Here is a 19,771-nt window from a genome sequence, read left to right on the forward strand (position 1 = left end):
ATTACCTACGTGAAGCGAGTTTTTGTTTACATATTTGAAAGGGATGAAGGGATGTGGCCTTGATAATTATTTAAACTTGGCTTTCCTTATCATGTTATCAATTAAATCTGTATTATAGCCGTTGTTGTAGGCAATTTGTTTCATAATTAATTTTTCTTTTTGAAACTCTGCGGGCGGCAAATTATAAGTTAAAAGCCTGTATGCCATAGATCTGAGGGCAGCCATTTTGTACGACATGGGATGATTCGAGTCCATTGGAATAACTAAATCTGTTTGGATTTCCTTCCTGTAAGTGTAAATACCAAACTCTAACGTGCCATCTGAATTTAATCTATCTTTTATTTTATGATTTTATTTATCTGACTTTTGTGGGCAATGTTGAGACCTGTGACAGCGACTGAAGATGCATTGTAATTAATGCGAAACGCGTCTCGCAGGAGATAAGTAATTTTGGACACCTTAGGCTACCAAAAAGGTAAAAATATTGATAATAAAAAAGTTAATCAATATCAAAGCAATATTTTAAAGTTTTTTAATGAATAAAAAGTTTTATTATTGTAACGGCTCAGTATTTATATAACTTTTAAGGTTGTTTTTTAATTAAATTAAATGTAAAACAATAGATAAAGTAAGTGTGATAGAAAAAACTTGTTGATGTATACAAGAATCAGATTTTTAAAACCAAAAGGTGATTGAGCCCGAATACATTATTTTGCAATAAGACTATTAATAACAGGTTACCAGTGATAAGTAATAGACACAATGAAAGTCAGTGATGCGCTGTTTGTTATATTATTTTTTTAAGAAAAAAAGTAATTATTTAAAAAGTCATAAAAACAAAGTGGTAACATTTTTTGCAGGCTTCATGAACATAAGTTGTTACTCAAGATAGCTTCTAGATGCCTCAGGAGTAAGATCCTTCCCCCCCAGTAGTCAGCTTTGCCCCAGTGGTCAACCTAAAAATAAAAAAGTAGCTATACCAAAAATATTAACATTATTATGTTTAACGTGAAATAACCACATTGACTAAATAATAAACTATTCAAGACTCAAGATTAAATGGAAAACTTCTGTTTTGTTTTGATTTCAAACCATATGTTAAAGATTTATTCTAAACTTTTTTGTTTATTTACTAACATTTTTAATTATAATATATTGTAGTGTATAATCAATATTTTCTATGTAGTGGAATAACCTCAACGGCCACTCTTGGAAAACAACCTGGGAATAAAGATGAAATAGGTTCTTACAGGCAATATATTTGTTCATTAAGGTGCAGTAACAATTTCCAATGGGCAGAAAAACAATATTGTTTGTAGGAGATTTTAACCTTCCAAGTGTCTCTAGTTTTGGTCTTAACCCTTAGAGTGCCAGGCGAGAAATAAAAGTAACGCTCAAAAAATGCCGATGATTTTTCCCGAAGGTCGCGCTAAAAAAGCCGAGCGCGATCTGGCGATTTTTAGGTTAAAATTTCGTAAAAATCGAATTTTCAATATTTTGACCAACGAAAATCGATGTATCGCATCTAGTAACTTTCGACTCAATGTTAATATATGGGTTAAAAGAATCCGAGTATCCGTTCGGTTGTTATGACAACTGTTCGATCATTACGAAACGTCCGGTCAGCCGGACGTTGGCACTTTTGGCTTGTTCTAAAAACGTCCGGTCGGCCGGACGTCGGCACTTTTGGCTCGTTTTAAAAACGTCCGGTTCCCCGGACGTTGGCACTCAAAGGGTTAATGTTCGCCCATTTATTGCGCAATCACAGGGTTTTATTAAAATGTATCTCAGAAACTTAAAACAATGTAAAGTATACTGTTTTGTATATCATTTTGTTTGGAAAATTATGGGCTTCAATGTAACATATAAAACATTACAAAAAAAATGTTTAACAATTTTTGTGGGGTTAACATTTCTCAAAAATTATAAAATAAATTAAAGAAATTTATTATGCGCTCAATAAATTGTTATAATTTATAGGTCTACAAATATTTTAAAATAGCCACTTTGTTCAGAATTTTATGAGGATTCCAAAAATATAATAATATAAGGAAGTAGATTTGCAAATAAATAAGTTATGGGCAAAAAACAGATTTCGGTACATAGCGTTTAGCTAAGAATGCATAGCCTAACCATAGCTAGGAATCTGGCTGATAATTTACATCAATATCACTACCTACTTCTTCAGGATCATCAACCAGCCCTTCAAAATCACTTAAATCTTCTTATAATGCACCACGTATATCACTACTTTTGATTTTTAACACTAAAACAATGATAAACGTAATAAAACACATCAGTCATCGGTGCGAGGTTAACCAAGCTGTTTACAAATACGCATGTCAGCTGTCTGCTACAAATATGATCGGCTCGAGAAAAAAAAGCGCTTAGAGACAGACCTCGGGAGAAAGCTTAGAATCTGCCAAAAAAACCGATATCTAACTCGATCCAGTTCAATCCGATTTGGTCAGTCATAGAGCCTTCGCCGTAAACAGTGTTTGTGAGTCGCAAAAGCGACACAAAACACTACACAAAGTTTGTTATGAGTCGCTTTTACGACACATAACACTCGGAGGGTTAACCAGGTTGCTCCAAGCAAAAAAGGTTCAAATAATATACCCTAGCATGCAAGGGGATGTAAGGGAGCATCCATATAACAGTAAAACCTTGAGGTATTTTCCATTTCTTAAAACTAACCAAAAATTTGCATGTAGAAGATGCTGATGAGATGTAATTTCGATCTTTGGTTTCGATAACTGGGTAATAGAATCGTAACCAGTCGCAAAATAGTTAGGAATCAGCCGTTGATTAGGCCCTTTTTTGATAGAATATGTACTCAATCATACCTTTAGGAGGATTACCACCACATAATCTACTCTTTTAGTTTTTTTTTTTTTTTTTTTTTTTTTTTTTTTATATGTTGATCAGAAACAAATCTAGCGTTAAGTTTGGTCAATGAGATGCCTTTAATTACCTTTCACTAATTTTGTTAAACCTTTACAAAAGGAGCACCAACTTAGACATAATAACTGGGTCGGGGTGTTAATTTAGCAGTTTTCACCAAAGCTAAAGCTTATCTCAACACACCTTTATTTGCCTTTTCATATTTTACAAAGACAATTTCTAATATGTTAATCAGGGAAGCCTTTTTAGCATCATCAACCAAAATACCAATGCTACCTTAGGAAACCAATATTTATTCACAAACATGTTTGCTGCATTTAGCGGAGTTAAACCTTTGTAATAATTCAAATAATTTATTGAAAATAACATCAACATAGACATAGACATAGACATAGACATAGACTTTATTTGCACAAAACATTCCATACATGTCATAACATTTAGAATAGGTGCATTGTCAAAATTAAATCCATACATAAAATATTTAAAATTAAAACTTTTAACTTAAAACTAAACACTTAAAAAAAAAAATTCTAAATTGTAGTTCTGTAAAAATCTTCAATTAAGTAAAAAGCCTTGTCAATAAGAAAATTATCTATTGTATCTTTAAATTTGGTTTTGCTTAGTGACTTATAGCATGGCGGAAGCACATTGTACAATCTCAGCCCAGCGTACAATGGAGATTTTTCATATAGGGTCAAACGGTGTCTGGGGAGTCTAAATATATTTTCATTTCGGGTATCATACCTGTGATTAAAATGTATTGTTTCTGGTAGCTCATTTTTAACTGAATGTATGTAATTTAATAATTCTAGTATATACAACCCCGTTAATGTATGAATTCTTAAATTTTGAAAATGTTTCTTACAAGAACTGCGTGGATGAGAGTTGGTAATAATACGAATAATACGTTTTTGTAACCTGAATAAAGTTTTAATACCAGTAGCTTGACCCCATAAAATTATGCCATATCTTAACACTGACTCCACATAAGCATGATAAACTACTTTAAGTGTCTCAATAGAAACACAGTCCCTTAAATGTATGAATAAAGATGATATCGACCTAATTTTGTTACGTAAATAATTCAAATGTGAATCCCATTTAACTGCGTCATCTACGTAAACCCCTAAGAATTTATGAGCTTCAACTAAATTAAAGGAACAGTTTTCCATATTTTTGTGTCTAGTAGAAAATTTAATAATATTTGTTTTTTCAACATTAAGTTTTAACCCATTTTCTAAAAACCATTGCTCCATGTCCTTAACCACACTTTGCAGAGAAGAAAACATTTCAGTTGTATTATTATTTTTGATCAAAGCAGTAGTGTCATCGGCAAAAAGAATTAGTTCTTTATTAATAGCTTTTGGAAGATCATTAATGTAAATAAGAAAAAAAAGTGGGCCCAATACTGAGCCTTGGGGAACACCTGTGGATATAATTTCCCATGGTGAATAATGTTTGTTGTTATCTTCTAAAATTAAAGTTCTTTGTTTTCTTTCAGAAAGGTAAGATTGTATTAAAGAAAAGCAACTTCCCCCAATCCCATAATCAATAAGTTTTAGCAACAGGAGTGAGTGATCCACACAATCAAAAGCCTTAGACAGGTCACAGAAAACACCTGCTGTGGCCTGAGACCTGTCCAAGGCTTCTGCAATCTCATTAACAAACTGAGTAAGAGCAGAAACTGTGCTTAAGTTTTTTCGGAAACCAAATTGTTTATTGTAAAATAAATTATTACTTTCAAAATAATTAACTAGTCTATAACTTATTACTTTTTCAAATATTTTAGAAAAATTACTTAATACTGATACTGGACGGTAGTTATTAATATCTGATTTTGAACCTTTCTTAAAAACGGGAGAAATTAGGGAGTACTTGAGTTGATCCGGAAAAATACCATTCTTTAAACACTGATTTATAATAAGAGATAAGGCTTCGGAGATAATGTCAGCAGCAGATTTGATCAATTTAATTGGGATTTCGTCCCAGCCTACCGAAATTTTGTTCTTTAGAGAAAGGATAATCTTTTTTATTTCATCTTTATTAGTGGGGCTAAGATTGCACAATGTAACCCCACCATCACTGCAGTATGATTTTACAGACGAATGAACACCATTGACAGAGGCCTTTTTTACATTCAGATTAATAACTGTATTACAGAAAAAACTGTTAAAAAGCTTAGCTACATCATCAGGATTATCAACAGTGGTTTGGTTTGTATCATCTTTTAAAATAATTTTGTATCTTTGAGTACGGTTTAAACCCAGTTCATTGTTAACAATTTGCCAAGCTGCCTTAGACTTGTTTTCAGATTTTCTAATTAGGTTATTATTTGAGAGAATTTTTGAATTTTTTACAACTTTATTAAATATTTTTTTGTATTGCTTTACATAGGATAAAAACTCTTGGTTTCTACTAAACTTGGCTTCCAAGTGCAATTCTCGTTTCCTCTTACTGGAAATTCTTATACCTTGGGTCACCCAATTCAGAGTAGATTTATTAGTTTTAGCATTCTTTTTTAGTGATTTAACAGGAAATATATGATTGAAAGATAATAAAAAATTTCTCAAAAAACTATTGTAATTTTCATTGGGGTTTAAACAAAATTTAGTAAACAAAATTAAACTATAACAAACAACAAACTGTTTTTGACACAACGTTAAGTTTTCTTCAATGAATATTGTGGGATTTAATTTTTGCTTAGTCTGTTTGGTTGTAAATGTTACAAAATTAGATTTTTGTGAATTCAGCAGAAGGTTTTTACTATCAAAAAAGTCTTTAATCATTGATAAGTTAATATGAGATGCAATTTCTAGGTTTTCTTTACTATTGGCAGTTACAATCATGTTAGTGTCATCGGCATAGAGACATTGTTCTTGTCCCATATCACCCCTGGTAGACCCTTCAGGTAACAGAGGAATAACAAGGGACCTAGAATTGATCCCTGGGGGACTCCATATTGTATGTTTAGCAAGCTCGATCTATATGTCTCCTTATATATAGGTTTTGAATTATTAAAATAATGACTTATTTCTACAAACTGTTTCCTATCTGAAATGTAAGATTTAAACCATGCCAATTCTGTACCCTTAACTCCAAGAGAGCTTAGTGTATTTATGAGAGTACTGTGGTCTACAGTGTCAAAGGCTCTAGACAGGTCCAAAAAGATACCAATGACTTTTTCACCTTTATCAATCGAATTTATGATTGACTCAACAAATTCCACACCTGCTGTTATGGTGGACTTCTTTCGTCAGAAACCATGCTGCTGCTCATCTAAGAGGCAATTTATTTCAAGGTGATCTAAAAGTTGGTTGTACACAATCTTCTCTAAAATTTTTGAAAATACAAATTAGACTAATTAATTAGTCGTTAGACTAATTAACGAATGAGTCTAATTATCAGGGTAATAAAAATTGACAACATGTGTGGTAAATTAAATGTAAAATTTGTAACCTCCTTGATATAAGCATTCTGATAGACCGATGGAAAATAAGGTTTTTTTTATTTGATTTCAAAACTATTTACAAACACTAATATTGAGATATAATGATGTGGTGATGTAACACTTTCATCAAACCACGACTGAAATACTTAACACACCCCTTTATGGACATGACATAACCCATAATTTAATGTTTTATTTTTTTATTTAATATTTTTTTCATAATAATTACAAAAATTATTTAATAAAAATATTTATATATTTATTTATATTTATATTTATTTATATATTGAAATATTTAATAAATTATTTATTTACCACTCTTTTTATCTGTTTGTGATTAATCTGTTTGATCATTATATCGGTGGTCCAAAAATAACTCTAGGGGGAGGGGGAGGGCGTTTGATTATGTTGTATGGTGGTCTAAAAATAACTCATTAGAGGGGGGCCCAAAAAATAAGTTTGCAGGGGGGCCCGTAAAAATTTGTTACGCCACTGGCGGCATGATTATAGATTGGTTTTCTTTTGTCTTCATGTACCACATCAAAAGGATGGCCTGTCATTCGAAGTCTTAAAGAGTTTGAAGTCTGGCCAATGTATTCTTTTTGACAATGTGTACACGAGAGTTGATAAATCACATTGTAAATATTTTGAAATTTTTAAAATTAAAATTAAATTTTTGTTATTAAAATTTTGAAGGCTGCTATACCCTTAAAGCCCTTCACAAAGTAAACCCAAATCAAAACCCTAAATGCAACCAACTGGTCTTAAGAAATTCTGAATTGGCTCACCAGTGGGTACTGAAAACAAAGTTCCCCTCTGGTTTAAATTTAAGATAGGTAGTAAAAAAGTGATTCAACTCAGCTGAATTTTAATTTTCTTTTAGGCTGATTTTGTTATTTTCTTTGATCTGCACTCAATCATATGTTCTCAAAATTCAACTACTGTATTTGTAAACAGTTAATATTTGTTTGTTTTGTTCATTTTTACATATTTCATTAATTTCTCTTTGCTTGAAAACGTTTGTATTAAACAGAAATTTGCAATGTTTCATGTCCCATTTATCACAACGCTATCAAGAAATCCTCAAGAATAATATTGTATATATATATATATGTGTGTGTCCATTAGCATGATAACTCGAGCAAAAATGATCGGATTTTGATTAAATTTGTTACAAACGTATAAACCTACGTTTATTTGATTAGGCTACAAAATTAATGAAGTCAAATTTAGGCTACTTACATGTCATTGTTCTTATACTTGAATAAAGTCTTGCGGAGCCATGAAGATATTGTTTTTTCTATCTTCTTCGTAGACTCGTCATGCCATTTTTTTTTATTCCATCTGCAAGAGTTCACATTTCAAACAATTAAGCCTAACTTCATAAATTCAATATTTATTTGTTAAAAACAAGCATCACTGATAGCTCCACCATTTTGCCTATAATTATTGATATCCATTTAATTTAACACCAGAAAATTTTGTTAATTTGCACCTCGTGATTCGGTTAATGACATCATCAATAAATGACACTTGGCACATAACATTAAATGTGATTCACTGGAAGAGAGTACATTAACATGAAATGTAGGGAACATTAAAGATAAAATATTTAACAGGTTCGCTACCGAAATAGTACTAAATTTTTCATTTTATTAAATTTTTTTTATTTTAGACCTAAGTAGCATTGGGATGTTAAAAAATCTGTTTGAATTAAGTTTATTAAGACTACAACAAGTTAAAGCCTATGTGTATATAAAGTAACCAGCTTTGTAAATGGAATAACAGAACAGATCCATTGTAAAGTTATTTAAACAAAAAAAGTTTCATCAATTTGTAAAACAACTTTTTATTTTGTTGATTGTAAGGTAAATGTATGCAGAAAGCCAATTAATGGCAATAAAATATGCACAATTTGGAAACAAAATAGGTACCAAAATCTTTAGCAACGATATTTTATACAGCACTTACCAATCAGATATTTGCTGAAAAGAGTTTTGGAAAATGACTCTGTCCTCTTATTCAATCTTCTCTGTCCCTTCCAGGAGAATTGCTTTACAAGATCTGGATGTATTGTAAATCTTAAAACACTGGTAGTTGCTCTGGAAGAGCTGTTTCCCGTACCAATTGAGATAAGACCTTTCATCTGGAAAAATCAAGGAGTTTTAGGGCGATGGAAATGTACCGAGCTAATTAAAACTTCTGGAAAATCAAAATCCGAGATAAAAGACTTTATAGCAACAAAATTAAATAGCCTATGATTTAGGATCATAAAACAAAAATAGTTTTTTTCACCACACTACAATTAATGTTCATAGCCGTTGTACAAGTGGTTATTGATGTCCAGGGTCGAAATGCCACCCTAGCATTGTATTTGAATTATCATCAATTAGGCACCGAGCAGGTTTTTACATCCCTATGGGCCGAAAATCGACTGGTTGCTTATTTACTTAAAACATTAAATACAGTGGACACAAGTAGTGTCCATATGCATTGCACTTGTTGCATTGTTGACTTGTTTTATTGTCAAGGTTGCCTAGGTAACTATTTATTGTTATTTTTGGTAATTCCTCAAAATATTTCACATCACCTTAAAGTTGTAGTTGTGTTACTTGTTTATAATTGATTTTCCTTTATAATATTAGGAATAAAATGACTACACACAGTGATTTATAAAGTCCATAGTGGAAGTGATGTTTATTTACAACAAATAATTAACTTAGCAAACACATGGCATAATTCACATATGACAGCTGCTTCTAACTTAGTACCAAGAAGGCAAGAAGGCAATGAGGGACAAGATTACAAATAAATTCCAACAGTGTTGACTATTAGTGTGAATTATTATTGTGGTGAATAGTGGTACTTACAACTGTACTAACAACTGATTCTTACCACATTCTTCTTGAAATTTTTATCTTTCAACTTTTCCTCAAATAATATAAAATCTTCCATAGATTTTAAGGGAAATGTCATATCAAAAATATCTACACTGTCTTCTTCCCTTCCCTCTTCTTCCGGGTCAGCAGTAGTAGCCCTAGGTTGTTCCGTCGCTGCAGGGTTTTCTGATACAGGAAGCCTCCTTATAATATCAGTGTGGCTATCCTGTATAGCTTTTTTTATGCTGGTAATGCTTTCTGAAACAATACACACACCTTTCAACATCTAAGTAGCTAAACAAATAAATACATAGAAGTCTATATTGAGGTGGTGTCTGTCTGGGCGGCTGTAACAACAAAAGCACTAATATTGGATATAATAACTAATATTAATAGTGGATAAATCACAGGCATATCCACTTCCCTGAGTTCCTCTCAGTTTTGAAGTGAGGTTTTCAAAAGTAAATATTAATTGGTCTCCATGAAAGCAAGAGAAAACTTACAATGTTTACATATGCGTTGACATTTTCAATGAAAAGAAGCATAACTTCCAAAATGATTATTTCACAATTACAGACAGGAGGTCCAAAGAAATGAAATATAATATTAAACACAAATATGTGGTGGTGTATTTATTCTAAAACTATGTCATTGATTACGAAAAAAATATCCTATAAACGTTGCTGTATTTATTTATTTATTCATTACATGTCATTACATCATTTGACAGGACATAAAGTCATATACAGGATAATACTAAAACTAAGAAATAACAAAAATGTCTTACTAAAAATTATTAATCTAACTTAATGTAACTATTTAAATAACATTTGATAGAAATAAAAATTTTTGTTTTTAACCAGGTCTTCAGAGTGGATCTGAACTGTGTATTACAATCAATATTTTTTATGCGGTGTGGTTAACTTATTGTAAACTTGAGGGCCTACATATTGGGGTAATAAATGAAATTTCTCTAATCTATGGGTTTCAGGCTTAATATAACTCTTAAATCTAGTGTGATGGGAATGAATGGGTTGGGTCATGAATGAGGACAGATTGTCTTTAACCCAATTTGAAATTTTTTAAATATAGTGATCATAAAATGTTAAAACTGAAAATGTTTGAAACAGACTTTTACAAGGAGTTCTACCAGGAACTCGCCCAATAATTCTAATTGCTTTTTGTTGAAGTTTGAATATTTTGTTGGAGTGGCATGAGTTTCCCCAAACCAGAATACCATATGTCATTATTGAAGAAAACTAAGCATGATAAACTATAAGCTGAGTCTTTTAAGTTAACAGCTTGTCTGATTGCGCGAAGAGAGAAAATACAGTCAAAATCGTTTGATCAAATTAACAACTTGTGATTTCCAGTTGAAGATTTTCATTGACAATTATACCTAAAAAAATTCACATTTTGCTGCAGTAGCATTTTAGATTTTGATGTTGTAATTTTATCTGTTTTATATTGATTATTATTAAAACTAAACTCTATAAGCTGTATCAACCCAGGCTCTGCATTCGATTTATTAAGTGTCTAATATATGAAAATAATGTTATTGATATATTTTCATGTTAACAGTTAGGACAATAACAATGTACGGTACACTTTTTGTATAAATTACGTGGCTTATGTTTATTTTCAAAATAAACTTATCACACACTTTTTAACAACATTTCTATATTTCGGCATTAGCCTTCTTCAGGAACAAACAAACAATAATAAATTAATGTGTTTACCACTCTGAATCAGATGGTTTTAGCAAAAATCCAAAATACATATAATTTATGAAGAAGTAATAAAGAAAATGTTTTGATAGAAAGACAGAAAAAAATATATTTATATAACAGTGGCTTATGTTTATAAATTTTAACTCTGAAACAAGTGTTTGGATTAGGCGGTATGGTTTATCTTCCTGTTGCGAAGTACGGGTACAGCAGCTTATATTTCCTAAAATATTTTTTTTCACAAACTACAAGTCTGTTGATATATGTATATAGTGAAATCCATGTTTAGTGGTATTACTCTTTGGTCTTTCTGGATTCTCTTTTAAGTGTATTTGATTTCCGATTCAGAATAAAAGATGTCGGCTCATTAACTGCAGCCTAAATGTATTTCTGTCAATGTTAATTACAATTTATAATAAACTAGTGGAACCCCGTCGAAATCGACGGTTAATCTTGAGGTTTTATGTAAATTCAGCTAACTGCGATGGATAGAGTGAAGTCATTAAAATCTTAGTTAAATGAAGGGAGGATAAACATAATAATAAGTATGACGATTGTGTTCCCTTAAAAACGTGATTGATGAATTCTTTTAACACAATATTTCCTACCTTTTTATCAGCTTTAGGTTGCCCTAAGGGGTTTTTAGGAGTCTTATAAGAGTTTGTTTCATGCCAAAGCCACTTTCACTATATGGGAGAATGAGTTCATATAATTAGTCCATCATGTTATGGAAAGAGTAAATTTTATTACTAACCACTAATTCCATCTGCTTTAGGAAAATCATTCAGATTGTATCCTAAATTATAAGTAATCTTCATCTTTGGTCATAAAAATACAGAATTCTATCAGCATATTAAATCAGTTTTTTTGTTTGATAAAAATATCTGATTCTCCAGAAAGCAGTAACATTCTTACTTCGATCTCAGCAATTTTAATTCTTTCTCTTGCCACATCGAACCATGTATTTAATCATCCTGTTCTTACTTGATAGGCTAATTCATTAACTTGTGGGGTAGTTTTCCCTTGGCCATATAGATCACATAAAGCTGTACATGTATTTCGTGGATTGGAATTAACCATAATTGTAGGAAATTTTATCACAAATCTTGAACAATTGCGGAACCAAATCCATAACCTAGTCCAGCCTTGGTAACAAATTATGCAAATGCGATGAGATGTGATGACACTGTTATGTTTCCGAATGTTTTGTATGTAGTGAGGTTTAGATGCGTTGTTAAACCTAGCTACATGTGTACATCAAAGTAAAAACTGTGTACACATTTTTTTAAATACCTGAATTGACATTAGTTCACCTACTTTACCAAAACCATAGACTCCGTAGTTAGTATATTCCAAAACTTGAACACAGCTCTCATCCTCAACGTACTTATCTATGACACAATTTTCAACCCGATTATCAAAAACTTGTATACCAATAAATGAATCTCAGGTGTTCTTTCTTGAATTTAAAAATAAATGGTGATTGAAAGTAGGAAAAAAAGGCAAGTGCCAACTTTACAATATATATATAAGCTAACCCGATAAGGAATAGTTATATGTTCCTTTGAAATTGATATGTCACACTTTAAAGTATAGATTTTTGAACAAAACATTTAAAACGTATCATAATTTCATCATTTTGTTGAAACTATAAAAAAAACTTGCCATGCAGTAGAGAATCCATTTAAAATCATAAATTATTATGTAAACATTTAATTTTGACAGTCTCAGTAGACTTTTGAATACAATTTTAATATGAACAGCTGGTTCATTAAAAGTAGTGTAAAATTATCCATATGGTCGAAATGTAAACAAAATTGCAGAGTGAACTTTAAAGGCCTCTGGGGCAGAGCCCCAACGAAATTTACCTCGTTTCTCTTTTGAGGGCTCACCTACTGACCAATACCTTTCTTTAGACACCCCTACCAAGTTTCTACGCCCAGCCGTTCTCTCAAATTAGCTGTGACAAAAACCTCGTTTTCCTCCATAAGAATAACATGGGATGGGAATTTAAAGGCCACTGGGGCAGAGCCCCAAGGGAATTCTCCATGTTTCTCCTTTGATGGATCATCTACAGACCGGGACCTTTCTTTTGACACCTCTACCGAGTTTCTACGCTCAGCCGTTCTCTCAAAATAGCTTTCACAAAGAAAATCAGTTTCAAATTAATATATAGATAGTATTGAAACTTAAATTGTGTTTTTTATTTAAAATGTGAAATATGGTGTCTTATAAGTGGGATACAAATAAATTTAAGTGCGTGAGTAAGAAATTAACATAAAAATGTGTTAAAACAATGAGAGAGTCAGAAGATGAAAAGGTGCTTCAACAAAGGACTGTGTCAGGAAAAACTGAAAATTTCACAATGGTTCCATGCAATCTTCAGAATTTTAATTTCGAGGGCAATTTAGCCGAAAATTGGAAGCACTGTTATCAGAAATTTGAGATTTATCTCTTGGCTTCTAACCTAAATTCTGAAAATGACGCTAGGAAGGTTGCTCTACTAACTGCATAATTTGGGTGACAAATGCATAGACATTTTCAATTCATTCAACCTCTCATCTGCAGATGCAAAAAACTACGACGTGGTGGTAAGTAAATTTGAAAACCATTTCTCGCCTAAGAAAAAACTCACGGTTCTGAGACATGAATTTCTAAATAGGAAACAGCTGCCATCTGAATCCATCGATAGTTTCTATACAGACTTAGTTAACTTGAGCCTCGCTTGTGAATTTGACTCTGTCCGCGAAAGTCTTGTTTGTGATGTCTTAATATCAGGGCTTAACTCCCAAAACCAGAATGTCAGGGAACGATTACTGAGAGAGCCGGAGATTAACTTGGAGAAGACTTTAGCAATCTGTAAAGCTGCTGAACTGTCTAAACAACACATCAGAGAACTAGAAGCAGAACATAATGTCCATACAGTTAACGTCCATAAGCAACAAGAGAGGGGTTACCTACAACCACAAACGTTCAGACAGAAAAAGGTTTATCAGGACCAAAGGAACAAATTTCATCCACCATAACAGCAGAAATCAACTGGGACAGGTAGGCCTAACAAGAGTACAAGTGCTAAGAAGTTTATTTCGAACTGCCGTGATTGTGGGAAAAATCACGGTATTAACAAATGCTCTGCGTATGGCTTAGTGTGCTACAAGTGCGGTAAAAACAATCACTTTGACAGTGTATGCAAATCAGCCAAAAAGGTTTGTGAAGTAGGCCTAAGTTTAGATTCTAATTCAAGAGATGTAGTTATAAGACAAGGTAGGCAAGACCGTTCTTCTAAAAGTACTTGTGCACAAGAATATTTTTCAATTGATACTGTATCGCTCACGTCTGAATCTGCATCTAATTACGTGATTGACAAAAACTTTTTATTCAGTAATATATTAGAATTCATTCCTACTACTGGAACGTCAGTTATTAATAAATAATATAACGTTACCTTCTAACGTTCCAAAATGGTGTAGTCTTACGACGCGTTTTGTCAACACAGTGACATCTTCAGGTGATCCGCTATCGCTTCGTCTTGAACGTTAACACAAAACAGTCATAACACATATCACGAACACATATTTACTACATTTAAGGACCGATCGGTATTGTCGTCTCTGTGGCCACAACTCGCGTACGCACATGATTAATTCTGGGCGACGACTGCTGGATGGAGTGTTGTATGTGGTGTACTTTGCACCATGACGTCATTGCTCTTCTCCAGGTGTATCACGGTGTCGAACAATGCATTTCCTTGAGTATTAATTTTGTCATTCAGTACATTGTCTGGTTCACACTGTACTGCTTTATAAATTTCGTAACACTCAAGTGTTGACATTAAATTACTTTTCTTGCACTTGTGTAGTATTTGCAAGTTGTCTAAGATAGAACTGTAATTATGTCCACATTGTATAAGATATTCAGTATAGTTTGATTTTTGGGTGACTGTTTTCTTTGGGGAGGTTTTCTTTAAAACGTGTTTTGAATGATCTCCCTGTTTGTCCTTTATAGTATTTTGGACATTCATTGCAGTTTAATTTGTATATCCCACTGCTGTCGTGCTGTCGAATTTGTCACCAATAGTTTCTTTTCTGGGGTTAATGAGATTTTCTAGTTTGTTGGAATTTCTATAAGTAACTGTATAACCATGTTTTTTGAATATTTTGTTGGTTTTGTAGTTCAGCCAATTATTGTACGTTAGTGTAACTAATTTCTTCTTCTCCTTGGGAGTGTTCGGGGCATGGGATTTTTTCTTCTTAATTATCCTGTCAATTATGTTACTGTCATAGCCATTATCTTGTGTGATATATTTTATTAAATTTAGTTCCTTGTTGTAGTTGGTGTTGTTCATAGGTATCTGGTTTAATCTGTGTATGAATGAATTAAAGGCTGCCATTTTATGGGAAACTGGATGGTTGGAAGTGGTGTGTATTGTTTGGCTGGACTGGGTTGGCTTGTGAAAAATGCTGAACTGATGCTTGTTTTCGTTTGTATGTATTGTCAAGTCCAAATAATTTATTTTGTTGTCAGATTCAATTTCGTTTTTAAATTTTATTTTTGGGTGAGCGGCGTTAAGATGTTTGTCAAGGTTCCGAAAGTTCTTAATGAAACAAACAATCAATTTTGACAAAAATGAAATGAACCTATTGAATAAAGGACTAAAACATTGCATTCCACAAAATCAACCTAGTAAAACCCTAGTCAACGAAATAATTAACACTGAGACGGCCATTCAGAGCATCCCAAGTGCAGATCAGAACACTATTAGAACCCTAATCAATGACAAGATCGTTCGAACGCTCCCTAACACCCAGAGCTATGTTAAAAAACCTAATCCAGATGCAAGACGAGATAAAGAGGCGCTAAAATCAATCAGAGAAAATTAACTAAAAATAAAGCCATCATCACCATAGCTGATAGGGGTAATACATTGGAACGTTTGGGGTGCAATGACTTGAAATAAAAACACCATTTGGGGAGTTAAATAAAACCCGGCCGACTACATGTTTACGGTTTGTTGGAATCTTGAGGACTGGTCAGCAAGGAAACTTTTGGATCGGCGGTTAAACGTGGAGGGAAAAGTGGCGTGATAGGTTGTAGCCAATCCAGGAGCTTTATTGAAATCATACGATATGACGTAACAGTCGCCTGATCGCAGTCAGGACACAAATGCAAAACATATTGCCCACTATTTCTAACACAAATCTAAATATCGTAAAAATGGCATAATTATGGTACATTATTATTGTATACACTACATTTCCTCCCCTTTAAGTTTAAAATATTTTTTTCTTAAAATACGCAATTTTATCAACACATCAAACCAATTAAAAATAATCATTAAATAACCTAAAACCAAAAACACTTTTTCATAAAACAATATTGTATGATTCAATCAAATAAGACCATACAATAAACATTAAAACAAGCAACCTTGATAAAATTGGAAACAAAACACAGAAATAAATATTTACAAATTCAACCTTTCAGGAGGTTTTATTTCTCTGGCAGATCGCCTCAATGGCGATGCTTGTTTGGGTCGATCAGCTGATCGGACAGGTAATGGAAAGGTCACGTCCGGTGGAGTAAGCGATGAGCGCATACTACTACGTTTACTACGTTCTTGAGTACGAGGTGTACTCGGCATTTCCGGTCTCATGGGTGAAGCCCGACCAGCTGACTGAGCATTGTTACCAACATCCTGGTCAAACATGTGTTCAGCTGGAGGCAACACCACCTCTCTATATCATTATGTTTATCATTCAAATTTACCTTAGTGTTTAACCCGACCAGCTGGTCAATATGGCGTTGCCATACAATACCTGAGTCTAATTTTACTAAATAAGATACAGGACTTAACACTTTAATCACTACACCTTGTAACCATTTATTTCTTCCCCTGTAATCACGGACTAAAACAGGCTGTCCTATTGACAGTTCTCTAGTTTGACTGCCCCCCTTGTTTACAATTTGTTTGTTTTGGTTTGACAAAACCGTTTTACTAACAGAAGGACGTATCAAATCTAATGTAGTTCGCAATACTCTACCGAACATTAGTTTGGCCGGAGTTTCATTGGTTGTATTATGTACTGCATTTCCATATGCCAACAAAAATCTACTTAAAGCTAAGTCTGGATTTTCATTTGAAAACAAAGCCCCTCTTATTCTTTTCTTTACTGTTTTTTACAGCATTTTCCGCCTGGCCATTACTAGCGGGAAAGTAAGGTGGTGTCAGCGTATGCCTAACCCCATCAGCTTTAAGAAACTTGCTAAATTCACAGGATGTAAAAGGAGGGCCATTGTCTGTGACACACTGTTCCGGAATTCCAAACCTTGCAAACATAGGTCTCAATTTATTTATGACTACTTTGGCAGATGTGGAACTGACCTCCTCTACTTCTATCCATTTACTATAAGCATCAACTACAACCATATACAACTTTGAATTAATAGGGCCTAAAAAATCTATGTGTAATCGTTGCCACGCTGACTTTGGGTATTCCCATACATGTAAATATGACCTTGACGGGCTTTGACGTTCCATGAGACATTGCGAGCAACTATTGGCAAGTTCTTCTATGTCTTTATCTATTGAAGGCCACCATAGATAAGAACGGGCTAGAGCCTTCATTTTGACTATCCCTAAATGTCCACAATGTAATTCTTGTAACAGTCCCCTTTTATACATTTTTGGAATGACAACCCGATAACCCCACATTAATATTTAATTATTGAAATCATACGATATGACGTCACAGTCGCCTGATCGCAGTCAGGACACAAATGCAAAACATATTGCCAACTATTTCTAACACAAATCTAAATATCGTAAAAATGGCAAAATTATGGTACATTATTATTGTATACACTACATACATCAGTAATCCTGTACAATCAAGATTATGATAGCAAGGTTCTAGAGTTCATTGAGTCCAATAACATTCAGGAGCAAAAGAAGGATCCTACCTTACAGTTTCTCAAAGAAGTTAATGACTGTCTAAATAAAACAAAGGAATTATTAAATGACGGTGAAAAAAGAAATTTAAAAACAATAAAACCCTACGCACCAAACTTACGGGGCCTACCTAAAGTACATAAAGATAATATACCCATACGACCTCTAGTTAATTATACTTCAGCTCCAGCATACAGAACTGCCAAGAAACTCGACAAAATTATCAGGAACAACATCAATCTCAATCAGTCACAGCATAAAAAAACCGTTTAGAACTTGTGGAAAAGATAAGAGACGCACCAATTACTCCAGGTCAAACTGTCTTATCTTTAGATGTAGACAACATGTATACAAACATCCCTGTAAACGAATCCATAGACATTTTAAGAGTTAGATGTTGGACATGTTCGAGTATTGTTGTATACATGTTAACGAGCTGTGCAACCTCTAGTGAAAATAGTAATTAAACAAAACTACTTTAAATTCAATGACAAATACTACATCCAGCAAGATCGATTAGCGATGGGGTCACCATTGTCAAGTGTACTAGCCGAAATATATTTGAATGATTTTGAGAATAAACACATTATGAGTCAAAATAACAAATACAGGAAATGTATAGTATACTACCATAGGTACGTTGATGATTCCATATGTTTGTTTAAAGGAAATCAGAGACAAATCAACCTTTTCACCAAACATCTCAACGCCGCTCACCCAAAAATAAAATTCAAAAACGAAATCTGACAACAAAATAAATTATTTGGACTTGACAATACATACAAACGAAAACAAGCTATCAGTTCAGCATTTTTCACAAGCCAACCCAGTCCAGCCAAACAATACACGCCACTTCCAACCATCCAGTTTCCCATAAAATGGCAGCCTTTAATTCATTCATACACAGATTAAACCAGATACCTATGAACAACACCAACTACAACAAGGAACTAAATTTAATAAAATATATCACACAAGATAATGGCTATGACAGTAACAATTGACAGGATAATTAAGAAGAAAAAATCCCATGCCCCGAACACTCCCAAGGAGAAGAAGAAATTAGTTACACTAACGTACAATAATTGGCTGAACTACAAAACCAACAATATATTCAAAAAACATGGTTATACAGTTACTTATAGAAATTCCAACAAACTAGAAAATCTCATTAACCCCAGAAAAGAAACTATTGGTGACAAATTCGACAGCACGACAGCAGTGGGATATACAAATTAAACTGCAATGAATGTCCAAAATACTATGTAGGTCAAACAGGGAGATCATTCAAAACACGTTTTAAAGAACACCTCCCCAAGAAAACTGTCACCCAAAAATCGAACTATGCTGAACATTCTTACAATGTGCACATAATTACAGTTCTATCTTAGACAGCTTGCAAATACTACACAAGTGCAAGAAAAGTAATTTAATGTCAACACTTGAGTGTTACGAAATTTATAAAGCAGTACAGTGTGAACCAGACAATGTACTGAATGACAAAATTAATACTCAAGGAAATGCATTGTTCGACACCGTGATACACCTGGAGAAGAGCAATGACGTCATGGTGCAAAGTACACCACATACAACACTCCATCCAGCAGTCGTCGCCCAGAATTAATCATGTGCGTACGCGAGTTGTGGCCACAGAGACGACAATACCGATCGGTCCTTAAATGTATTAAATATGTGTTCGTGATATGTGTTATGACTGTTTTGTGCTAAAGTTCAAGACGAAGCGATAGTGGATCACCTGAAGATGTCACTGTGTTGACGAAACGCGTCGTAAGACTACACCATTTTGTAACGTTAGAAGGTACAGCAGTACAGTGTACAGTAAATTATTTATCAGTAATAT

The 19,771-nt window shown here is 33.2% G+C and overlaps 1 protein-coding gene across 2 annotated transcripts in view; it reads right to left on the bottom strand.

Moving 5' to 3' along the window:
- Nucleotides 1–763: 763 nt before the first annotated feature.
- LOC128999595 (uncharacterized) overlaps nt 764–19,771 on the bottom strand; it is a 51,173-nt gene continuing 32,165 nt past the window's right edge. For both annotated transcript variants that reach the window (XM_054426179.1, XM_054426180.1), the window contains 4 exons: nt 9,251–9,492; nt 8,327–8,501; nt 7,598–7,699; nt 764–956 (listed from right to left, as the gene is read on the bottom strand). In XM_054426179.1, coding sequence (XP_054282154.1) covers nt 7,656–7,699; nt 8,327–8,501; nt 9,251–9,492 — 461 coding nt within the window. In that variant the 3' untranslated portion in view covers nt 764–956; nt 7,598–7,655. The remainder of the gene's footprint in view (nt 957–7,597; nt 7,700–8,326; nt 8,502–9,250; nt 9,493–19,771) is intronic.

Source organism: Macrosteles quadrilineatus, unplaced genomic scaffold (assembly GCF_028750875.1).
Source record: "Macrosteles quadrilineatus isolate MER2022 unplaced genomic scaffold, UCM_ALF_1.0 Scaffold_8__2_contigs__length_117827958, whole genome shotgun sequence".
NCBI lineage: Eukaryota > Metazoa > Arthropoda > Insecta > Hemiptera > Cicadellidae > Macrosteles > Macrosteles quadrilineatus.